The 12,602-nt window shown below is 46.8% G+C and overlaps 1 protein-coding gene across 1 annotated transcript in view; it reads right to left on the bottom strand.

Annotated features, from left to right (window-relative positions):
- Positions 1–1,265: 1,265 nt before the first annotated feature.
- Positions 1,266–12,602, bottom strand: part of nfatc3a (nuclear factor of activated T cells 3a) — a 54,103-nt gene continuing 42,766 nt past the window's right edge. Inside the window, exon 10 of the mRNA XM_076155419.1 lies at positions 1,266–3,594. Coding sequence (XP_076011534.1) covers positions 3,518–3,594 — 77 coding nt within the window. The 3' untranslated portion in view covers positions 1,266–3,517. The remainder of the gene's footprint in view (positions 3,595–12,602) is intronic.

The raw sequence follows: 12,602 nt of genomic DNA, 5'->3' as shown, positions 1-12,602 counted from the left end.
GATCGCTCTGCAGCCAGACGGAATACCGTCGAGCTGCGTGAGTTTTCGTCTTTGCTGTGCCGACTTTACCCAGAGTGCAATACTGGCCCGGATCAGGCTCGGTCAACCTCTGGTGGCAGAGGAGATAGTTTTCTTTTGTTGCAAGTTTGAGACTTGTACGAATTAAGAGCTGTGTATAGGACTGTAAACAATAAAAAAAAAATATTGACAATGATCCCAGTTTCCTTTGGTCTTTTAAAAAAAAAAAAAGTTGAAGTTTTGAATCCCCGTTGCTCACTGTCACTCAAACAAACAGCAGTGGCCAAATAGTGACTACAATTCATGTCATCTGAATTTTGACTCAATATTACAGCCATATGTATTTGCCCATAACTAACATCAGTACTGCAATTATAATATTGGTATTTGTCTTTGTTTTCAATAATGTGACCAAGCTTCACTGAGCAGACTTATGGCCCTCACTCATTTTCAACCAAACTGCCAGACAGAACAAAGGACAAAAATTGTAGTTAGTTTAAATAACGCCTGACGTAAATAAGCTGCGACTTCAAACTAAATATGATCTGGTTTACCTTCATGAGGCAAACCAGTAGTTGACCAAAGCTTGGCAAAGCATTTCCATCTGATTTCCCTGCTGTGAGTGAGACACAGAGCGGAGCAGCCTGAGCTCATCCAGCTCAGAAACAGAATCAGATCAGGAAAACACAACAGGTCAGATTTTTCAGTTTTATTGATATACACTAATTTAGAGCCTACAGTATAATGCAATGTATTCCCTTTAATTTCAAAAAGCACTGCAGTCTTAAAAATTACAAAAATTTAACATACAAAATATACAAGAAACAATACAAGGCTCGGTAAACATCAGCTAAACCTGTATTTCCCTTTTATTTTACAAAACATATATATATATATATATATGTATGCATGTGTACTTCTACATACACACACACATATATATATCACACACTCATACCATACATATTATCCTCAGCCTTTTAGGAATGACATCCAAATGAAGTATCAAAAATAGAGTTGTAGAGTCTCTGTGGTTTATCGTCATGGTAACGTGTTGATCGCTCTTTGGTTGTGACAGACGGTCCATGCTGGCTTCATTTGGGGTTTTTTTGTTGTTGCTGCAGAAACCAGCTTTATGTACAAACAGCCTCAGTGACCCTCAGTGACCCCCCTGTGCCCCCCCCCCCCCCCAAACACACACACACACGAGAATATTAATTACACTTATTTCTTATTTTTGGGGGAGAAAATCAACCCAGAACAGAGACACGCTGACTGACAAAATGGCTTTCAAACAACAGTTAAGGCATCCGCGGCCGTTTCCAAAGTGACACCAGACTCTCACCTCTTCCTTTAGCCTTTCAGTCAAGTTCACGAGCAACAGAACACAAACTGTTTCCGTTTCTAATCTCATTCATATCTGATGTCGTACCTCAAGTCTGCTGCTGGTAGTTTGCATAGACGAAATACACGCGCGTGCTTCTGATGTTCAAAATAGGACTTCCTGTCTTCTGTACAGCACGTTTGGTATAATCACCAACCATCTCTCTCTCTCTCTCACACCCACACACTCACACATAACCCTATGAAGTGTCCTTTACAAGGCAGATTGGTAGATGAAGAGATCCAGGATGCTACAGAACCAATCATGCATCTACACTCTACTCTACAGGCATCAAGGGATTTTTTTTTATTTTTATCTTTTTCCCCTCTTTTTAAAGGCATTGGGCAGAATTTTAATGCATAGCAGAATCACTTTCACCTGGAAACGGACTTCAAAATTGTGATAATAAGCGACTTTCCTCCATGCGGGACCAGACCGGACCGGACCGGACCGGACCGGACCGGATCAGACCAGACCAGACCAGAGCGACACGTGAGGCTGCGTGGTTTCCCTCAAGAATGTTATTGCTGCGATACATCAACTGCATATCTATCAAATATAAGGAAATACTCATGAACACATCTGGTTGAACCGCCCGCCGTTATGTCTGATTGTTGTCGACGCCCCCTTTTCCAGGCCAAACTCTTCCCACTTCCTGTTTCTTTCACAGGGGCGGCTGAAGGGGTTAAACACATCAAAACACAATATACACATCTTTATAAAAACAAGTATCAAATTACCCTTATTATTATGCTGATTAATATAGAAAGCCTAGGCTGTCATACCATTGCACATATGATGGCATTTTGAAGGCACACAAGGGCTCCAGGGAGGTTGGGGGACTGGATGCGTGACGGTAGGATGAAAGGCGGAGGTCTGTCTCAAGCTACCTAACAACATGGACCTGTTTAAATAGTTTATACATTTCTTTAACAGAGGGCTGCCCCTCAGTCCAAACGTGGGGATTCTTCAAAACCAAATCGTCCCGAGTCACAGATCTATAGATCTATAGAGCTACAGATCTATAGAGCTACAGAACAACTGAGGCAAACTCAAAAGCCGGCTGTGCAAAAAAACGACAAAGAAAAAAAAAAGAAGCTTCTGCTAGCATTCAAAGCTGCTAAAATGTTAATAAGGCATTTTGTTCAACTTGATGAAGATAAAGAGACGAGATGAAACAGCGGGAGGAGGAGGAGGAGGAGGATTCATGTGCAGATATCTACACGGCTGCGGGGCTACAGAAAGCTGTGGAATGTTGCAGGTTGCAGGCCCCGGTCTAGCACCAAAGGAGGCCCCGCCCCCCCTGCAGCCCGGACCTAAAGGGTTAACGGGTGATCGGGGGTGCAGGGCGAGAAATCGATGAAGAGCTGGGAGCTTATTGAAAGTTTCACTGGCCGGCGGACAAGCTGCTGATGGGTCAGGAGCGTGACGGAGGCTGAGACGGCGGTGACTCTGTCCCTCCAGGTCTTCACTTCTGTCCAATTATCCCTCTTGATCAGCTGATGGGTTCCGTCGCATCGCGGCCGAACTTCCTCCTCCTGTCACTCTGCTGATTTACAGATCGTTTTGCTGAAGCATGCTGGGAGAAGAGAAGTGTCAATACGCTGATGTTAATCAAACTGTTTGCCTGAGGAACCCGGTTGACCTGGGTGTACTGAGAGAGAGAGACGGCCTGCGGGGGGCGCTGTTTCCCAGCTCTGACACGGACACGGCCACGCTGGGGAGAGAGGGGGGACGACGACGAAGACACGGGCTGTTAGATTTGTCTCCCCTGTGACGGAGGTGGTCCAGGAAGACATTGCTGCCTTAAAGGGTCAGACTGGAGAACGCACACACACTCACACACACGCACGCACACCTCAGCAGAGGCTTTGTTATTCTGTTTCTGCTGTAACTCAACATGGCTTTTATTCTCCTGCTTGCTTTTTATAAATGTCCTCTGTCTGTGCGCTGGTTGTCTCTCAGGTCCGTCCAATCACATCCAGTCTTTCAGCTCAGTCTTGTCTCTTCCTGCCCTCTTCTCCAGGCTCACCCAGGACCCGGGAGCAGGGACCAGGGCGCCTGTGACGGAGCTTTGGGGTTGAAGGGTTTGGGGTCCCCTGAGCGAGGGGCGAGCTATGACTGGCTGTGTGCCGATGGAGGACGGTGGCTGCTGGGGGACTGGGACATGTCTCTGCCGATGATCTCGTCCACTGTGAATGCAAAGACACACAGACAGTTAATACTCAGTAAGTGCTGCCTATTTAATAAAGGCAATGACAGTACATAGTTCTGTCCAGCAGAGGGCAGTCCTGCATCACACACACTCCTTCCAAACACAAAGCCCTGAGAGCGCCAAACCAGAGTGGCACAAGCAGAAGAAGAAGAAGATGAGGTGGAAATAAAACCCAAGAGCCTGGCAAACCCAAAGGTCACCCGAGGCTCCGATCCCACGTGAGCCGTAATCACCGCTGACACGACAAATGAGAGAAACTATTCCATTGACCGCCCAACGCCAGCAGTGACCTTTGCCTGCAGCCAAGAACCGGGGGAGCGGTTACCACAGCACGGCGGCTCCTACAAACACAACAGCGGCTCCTCCATCAGAGCCTCGGGCCTGCAAGTGATTCAACATGTGGGAGGCGACCCGACAGAGGGACGATTGATCTGAGCCGGTCGGTGTGCGGTGCTTTCCCTGTGTTAGCGGTGACAGGCTGGTTTAGAGGCTGGTTTAGAGGCCGGACTGGACGGACCGGTTTGGGGAGAAGCTGTGACCGAGTGAAACACTGGGCCAGAGGTGATCCACGCTCACACCTGTCTGAGCACGAGGCACTCCTACACACACATACACACAACACACATGCAGGCCGCTGTGAAGTTATTAGCAGAGAAATATGAGTGTGACGATGAGAGAGGAGGTTTTGACTCAACCAATATTTGAAACTGATGACGCAGAGTAAAGACGATCAGAGAGTTCAGCTCTAATTCCCTTTGTTTAGTTGAAATGTTTAATTTCAATCAACCGCAAGAGGAAACATTCTTTGCCGTGTGCATTTTCAAATTAATCTCCTTTTTTTTTCAGGTTTTGTGTCAGAGTAAAGTGTGTGTGCTCTCGTGTTTGCTGCTGCTTGCTTTGTGTCTGGCCACCATCACTCACATCATCCTGTTAGCGTGGGAGGCTCTTCCTTTCCCGTGTGCTCTCACTGTCTCTCTCACACACACACACACACACACACACACACACACAGACAGACAGACAGACAGACAGACAGACAGACAGACAGACAGACAGACAGACAGACAGACAGACACACACACCATCCTATAAAAAACAAACATAAGCATTTGTATCTATCTATCGATCGCAGTTCCATCTGTGAAATAAACGCTGATGGAGGATCTCCTTTAATGGGCACCAGCTTTCATTAAAGAAGCGCCGTCCCAAATCAACGCCGCCACCGCCGCCTCTGGTCTGCGAAAGCAACGACGGCCTCGGCAGTGACGGTATCGATACGATCAAACGACAACTCCAGAGTCTCACGTTTTGTCTTCAGAACAAACTGATGCACGTGCATCCGCTCCGGGGAAGTGTGATCAGTGTGTGTGTGTGTGTGTGTGTGTGTGGCTGTGACCTCCTACACCTATGAGCTGAACTCCACACCAATATGAGCAGCAGAGCCAAATGCTACAAACCTACATCAAGTGGGCGTTTGCAACAACACATCGCTTTCCTCTGCACTGATTAGAGTTTTTTGCAGGATTTAACATCGACTTGTTTGAGAATTCAGGAGCGAGCGAGACGGCAGCGGTGGCGACCTGATCTGACTTTACGAGCGTGATTCACGGGAGGGAGGTTTGTCATCAGAAGCGTGCAGATGACTCTCCCCCGGTTCTCTGTCACCATGGTTTTTGCGCGCGGCCCTCAGCGTCCTCATCGTCAGTTTGGACGAGGTCATTCTGCACGCCGGAAGAAATAACAGCAAACATATTTTAGAGGTCATCCCGTTTATAGACACACATGAACACACAGGGCGGGTTTAAGCAGCGTTGTGTCTAAACGCTCTTACACACCCACGCGCGCACACACACATATACATACACGGCTGTCACGCCATCAGCTGATGCATCAGAACAGGCCGCACTCTGAACTTTTTGGGGTTTTCCCCCCCGACAATCGACGCCGCGAGGATTAGATTTTATAAGAACATCAACGAGGCGTGAGACAAAGGCTTCACGAAGGATCTGTGCCTGACAGCCGTCATATTTCGGATGATTGATGAAGCAGAAGTGAAAGAAGGGTTTGATGTGAGCGCGGCCCGCCAGGTTTCACATGCAGGTTGCGTTTTCTCAGATTTACTGGTTTACTCGGTGACAAAGCTGCAGAGGCGGGATGATTCAGCGTAGTAACCGAGAGCTTGAATGGCTCAGCGGGAGGGAGATCCTCTGCAGATGACTGGGAGGGGGGCGTCCCTGCGACTGAATATATACAAGGAGACTCAAACCGACCCGCTGCCGCTGCCACTGAGGGCCTGCTTCATATTCCTCTCTCCCCGTACGCGCAGACGCTTCGGCTGGAGCCAGACTGCGTGGATTCAATAATAAGGGTGCGGCTGTTTTTACAGTCAAACACGAGCTGAGTGTGTGTGTGTGTGTGTGTGTGTGTGTGTTCATCTGCTGGCTGCTTCTGTCCTGTGGAGTTGGTGGTGGTGGTGAGACTGAAGTTTGGGGACTGCGAGTTCTGTGATGTCATACAGCATCAGGGTGTTTTTGTAACCTTAAAGTCGACATATGAAGCTTTTTTATGATCCTTTCCCTCCTTTTATAGTGTAAACAATGCCTCAGCGGGTTAGAAGGTCCTGATTTCAAATCCCGTGCCCGCCCCGGTCCTTTCCATGTGGAGTTTGCATGTGTGTGTGAGTGTCTTCCGTGTCCTATGGCTCCCCTCAACACCGGTTACAAACACTTATTAAATTCTCTTTTTGTTGTCGACCGGAAGAGTCAGAAACACAACCGCTCACACACTGGAGAGAGCTCAGGACCAAACGACAGGCAACAGGTAAATGTCACACACACACACCACCTGCATGCAGAGAGCCAGTGTGTGGTTGCCGGTCTCTTTAATTTCCCTAAAAGCAGCTTTCACATCTCCTCTGCCCAGTGTGAATGCTGAATGTGCCAAAGTTCCATTTCTGAAGTGCATGTGGGAGGATTTTCATAATGCAAAACAGAAGTGAAATGTGGAGATGGAGAGTCGGTATGATAAACATGTCTCCTGGCTCATTATCATAACCCTGCGTGACGCGCTCCCTGACCCCGGCACGAACGCGTTCACTCTGGCGGAGCGGCTGGAGACGGAGCGACGGCTCGGTCCGGGGAAAATCAAGACAACGTGCGACAATGGAAAACATTTGTGCGAGCGGAGCAGGCAAGAAAAGAGACGACGATGACGACTGGGGTTTTCCTGCTAAAGGGGGGAAATATCAAAGCGCAGAGTTTCCACTGGCGGGGCCCTGGAATGACACGCACACGTCTTCACAGAGCCCCGAGTACGAGCGAGGACGCCAGGCCGCGGCTGAGTCCAATCAAGCCGCCCGATCGCGTTCGTTGGAAATAGACGATCACTTGATGGAAAGTCTGGTGAGATCTTCCAGGTCTGCAGAGCGACGCGTCGTCTGCTCGGCTTGTTTCCTTATCTGCTTTATTTTACCAGAGCAGGCGGAGACTTCAGAGTGGCTGAGGGAGCAGAAAGGAGAAGTTCCTCTGTCACTCATGGCGGTGAATCATCGGTGGATTTCTCACTTGATCTGTTTTTACAAAATTGACGCCTCTTACCCAGACCTCACTCTCCAGATGAGCCTGGGAGCCCAGGGGGCTTCAGAGAGGAGAACACAGGGCTGCCGGAAGAGATCGCCACAAGCTGAGCACTAAACTGGGCTATAGAGTTCCTTTAAAGCCAAAAAGGTGTATGTTTGAATGTTGAACAAAAGGATAGATCAGCACTGGAGTGTTCAGGAGATTCACCAAAGGCCCACACACAATTCACACACACACACACACATTTCGTTTCAGCAGACCTACATTTACTAGCGGTAGTAAAATCTTCCTTCCTCCACGAGGTCAAGTCCTTACTTGCACGCCACGAGAAACTGCGGCGACTGATGTGCACTTTCCAGGCAAACAGCAGCAAGTCACGCCGCGCTGACGCACACAAATCAAAGCAATGAAACCAACAACACAACCACACAACAACACATTTCATTGTCTCGTCTTTTTGGGCAAAACCGAGTCGCGTTCGTTTTCAAAACCACTGGGCGAACACGCACACACACAAACACACACACACAGTCGTAACATTAACTAAGCGGTTTGTGTCTTCGTGTTTCCTGAAGTAAACTCAATCTGATGCTCGGAGCTCGACCCAGGGATTTCTCGGCTTCCCCTCCTACAACAAAAAAGAAAAGAAAAGCAAAAGAAACCCTGGCATCGTTTCCACAGCAGGACTCAGCCTCTGCCAAGACCTCAGCCAAACGCTCAGAGACCTTAATTGTATGGAAAGATGACACAGAGAGCATGTTTCCACTTGTTTCAGGGGAAAACACCAGCAAACGTTTGCCATTGTTTTTTAGCCAGCAGCGGCATTTGATGGAAACGTATTTTTCTTCCGTTGTTGTTCTTTCTCAGCTCGGTGTTATTAATCTGTCTTGCCTGGTAGAGGCAGCACGATGGTTCCACACAGGCAGGCATGAGCACGCAAACCAAGCCGGATGATTTACTTTACGGTCGGAACAACCAGCTAACCACACTGGAATCAGCTAAACAGAAGCAGACGCAAAAGCAAAACCGGTGAAAATGATTTAGACCCGAGTCCTAAATCAAGATAACTCACACAGGTCGCTGCTGATGACACAATATTACTCACAAAGAAGACTTTGATGTTCAAACTCCTGAGTTCTCAATACTTTCACACATGATAAGTCGCGTGTGTGTGTGTATGCGTGTGTGTGTTTGTTTGTCTGAAATCGACAACCCGCGATTTTCACGACCTGACGCTGTTTTGCCGGAGTAGCAATCAAAACAAACAACACAGATTAGGTGTTGCTTCTCAGTTGGATCGGCAGTGCAGACACAACTTTCACTTGACAAGGAATAACTGGATTCAACATTCACTCACTGTAACGCAGGTAAATAAACAAATAGAAAAGAATAGAAAACTATAGACGGGTACAACTTTCTTACATTGAAGCCAGTTTGATTCCATATAGTTCCACACACACACACAGTACCACACATCAGCAGCCACAACTCATTTAATATGTAATCTGAGTCTATAATAATGTTGATATATGCATCTAATTGAATGTATTTTGTATCCTTATATGGACAGAAAAACAACAATCATAGTCATCGCAACAGTTGCTGCCTCGTATTGTGGTTCTAATGTTTATCCCTCCCTGTGTGTGTGTGTGTGTGTGTGTGTGTGTGTGTGTGTGTGTGTGTGTGTGTGCGCGCGTGTGTGTGTGTGTCTGCGTGACAGTGTCTCTCCCAGCAGTTGCAGGCTGCAGGCCTCATCATTAACCCTCAAAGCTGTGCTCACAGTCTGAAGCAGCTGTGCACTTGGCCAAAGGAGAGAGAACAAAAGACTGGCTTCTGCTATGTACACACACACACACCATCCACAGTAACTGCTTACCCACACACAGGGTATGTGTATGTGTGTGTGTGTATGTATGTGTGTGCGTGCGTGCGTGCGTGCTCTCACACACACACACACACACACACACACACACACACACACACACACACACACACACACACACACACACACACACACACACACACACACACACACACACACACACACACACACACACACACACACACACACTATCCTGTCCCGTCTATGTAAACACAGGAGTTGTCATGTGCTGATTAATGTCTTAATGCATGGGTTGGCACCATAAGGGCTTGAGGTTGTGTCACCATGGCGGCTGGAGTCGAGCTCATAGGAGGCGTCCTTCTTCAAACCTCTGTTGTGTTCATTGAGCAGTCAAAGCCGCAGGTTTACAGGAGCTCAAACCTGGCTTATGATTACAACAGCAAAGACTTTGGAAATTAATTAAAAAATAAGGGATGGAAGAGGGAGGGGGGTCCAATTCCTTCATGAGACTGGGGAGAATGACCTCTATGACATCATGAGCTCTGTGTTTTGGCACTAAAGACGACAAGTGTGGAAATAATCTGTGGAGGGGGGAGGGGCTTCATTCTTCCCCCTTGATAAACAACTTGCACACATTTGCACATTTTAGCACCAATACACAGACCACTATGATGTCATCTTTATGGACTTCCCTTTTCACCTACAACAAACAACATCATTACACAATATCATTTCACAAGCTCCACACACACACACACACACACACAGCTCATTGCTGCCCCCTAAGACCAATAAACTGAAGGTACACACTAAGTCCTTAAAAGTTTGAAATAGAAAGTAAAAGCATTAAATGATAAACATCCCATGCCGAGTGTCTCTCAGACTGCCTGTCTCGTGTGAGTGAGCCTGCAGTGCGACTGCGTCCTGAACCTGTCTGTCCATCTGTCCGTCAACCTGTCATCCAACCCCCCCCCCCCCCCCCCCATGTCTCTTGCTTTGCACACACATTCACTCACACCTCCACAACATCAAGCAGACACACGCAAACACAATACAGTACACCCTGTCTGACACACGCACACACACAAGCACACACGCACAAACATACATGTCAAGCATGCTCTGGTGTGCGTCAGGGGCCATCTGCTTGTTAACAGAGCAGCATTCTACACACACACACACACACACACACATTTGTATTCCACTCGTCATGTCGCTTGCGTCTTTGAAGGCCATATGACACACACACGGATGTAATGAAAATATTATACATCATATCCACCAACATTCTGTGCATAAATGGAGTAAAATAGAAATAGTATAAAATCCTTCCATATCAAATTGGCTGAATTATGATCCGTTATTATTACAATTATTATGAGTTGTGATTGGAAACTTTAATCTTTAACTCTCCTTCTCTCTTCTCTTCTCAGTGGCAAACGCATTCTGATGACATAAAATACAAATACCTACAACATACATAAGCCCTAATGTATATAAAGTATTATGTTTAATCTATATTCTGTGACATTTATACCTTTTCTGCTTTTTCTCACTCATCCAAATGTGCCTCTGCCATTAAAACAGTAAATTAAAAAACAACGCACACACACACACACACACACACACACACACACACACACACAGTTGCGTATTCTTACTGGTGTCACACAGCGGACACACTATTGAGCAACCAGCGGGTGTCACAGGATTGAGAAACCTTATTACACAACCTGCTACTTTCCCCGGGCGCCATTAACGATCCGCGACAACTTAATTATATTTCAAAGCGAAGAAGAAGAAGGATCGGAGCGCTCATTTACTGCGTGGGCACTGCAGCAACGTTCGCTGCTACGTCATTCATTTGAGGTCAGGCCATTGCAAAACAATGTAGTGAAAATCCTGAGGCGAAGAGTGAGAGGGCGGTACTTCCTTGTTCTCTAAAGAGTGACACGGCGTGGTGACAATATCTAACTGTCGGATCAGACGGTTGTTTTTGTGTTCATTGTTAGAGCTTCACTGCTGGCTGGCGAGACGTGCCGAGTGATTCAATCCTTTCTCATTCTTCTACTTAAGGTGATTGTTTGCAGTAAAGACAAAGGTCCCGCACACGTGGAGTAAATGAGCAGACTTGTCTTTCTCAGCCTGTCTGTCTTGAGGTGGAAGAGGTCTACTTAAATGTGCTGCGACCTCCTTAAAAAAAATAAACTCCCAGGCTGAGTGAAGCTCCATGCTGCTGCTTCAAAACATGGCCTACAGAGCTGGGCTGGCACAGAAAGCTAATTTTAGCCACAGGCTCAAAGGGAGATCTTACATTCCCCGCTGAACCGTGTCACTCAAAACTTTCTGCACACTTCTTTTTTGGAGAGCGAGAAAGCAGCAGAATGGCTGCACGTTGTGAGCGGGCGTGTTTAGTGGCGCAGGGAGATAGACGGACTTTTCTGTGTGTATATGAAAGAGAGATAGTGCAACGTGTTGGACATGTGTTCATTTCTACATGTTGTGACTTTCATTGTGTGTTAGTGGTTGCCGGTCTTTCACACGTGATTTGTTAACAATGGGCTTAATTAGGGTGAACCTTGCTAACACACAATATCACACCTCCCTCCCACACCCACACCCACACCCACCCACACACACACACACACACACACACAAACACACACACACACACACACAAACAGTCTCTCCAGGCTATTTATTAACTCGAAAACCTTTTGGACTCTCATTTCAATATGGAACCTGGGGTTAATAAAACAGGGGAAAGGATGTGATCAGATAAGGAAGTAGATCATTTCGAATAGTTTGGCACATTTTAGGTAAAGAATGACAAGTTAATGAACAAAAGAACAAGGAGCTAATAAATGCAGGTGCTGACTTCACGGTCCATTGTTAAATCAGCAAGTTCTGCCGAGCATCCTAATTACAGCTGTTAAAACGCACGGACACACACACACACACACACACTGACACACACACACACACACACACACATACACACACACACACACACACACACACACACACACAGGATGTAATTACACCAACTCTACTCTCTGTATTGCTAATTTGACTGTAGCAGCGAATGATGTCACAGACCGCCTCTCCCCAGTTCAAAAAAGCCAAAAACATACAAGATGTAATTAATCTCTAAACTCCTGCTACAGATACGGAAGCTCAGCTGTTGTACAATTGGGTGCTTTAACGTGATACTGCAGTTATCAGTTCTTTTGTGTCTATGTTACCCAACACTAAGTCACGGGACCCCTCAGTAATGAACCTGTGCACTGCAATGACAGACGATACACGGCCGCCGTAATGAGGCATCGAGGTTTCAACCCCTTCAAAATACAACAAGTGGTGGTGTGTATTGTTTTACATCACCAGATATAAAATTAGCTCGTAAATCACGTACTGGCGGGTAAATTTAGTCCCTCGGCGCTTCCTCATTTTAGACTGAAAATTAGATTGATCACAGATGGGTGTGCTCTAAATATCTGGTGTAAGAGGACAGTGTGAGAAAGGAAAATGTGATAATGAGAGCTAAAACCGGGACAAGCGTGG

This window comes from Genypterus blacodes, unplaced genomic scaffold (assembly GCF_046128005.1).
Source record: "Genypterus blacodes isolate CSIRO-AG114 ecotype Tasmania unplaced genomic scaffold, CSIRO-AGI_Gbla_v1 ptg000067l_1, whole genome shotgun sequence".
NCBI classification, from domain to species: Eukaryota; Metazoa; Chordata; class Actinopteri; order Ophidiiformes; family Ophidiidae; genus Genypterus; species Genypterus blacodes.
Note: the sequence above shows the minus strand (reverse complement) of the source record. Positions and strands in the feature narration are given on the sequence as shown.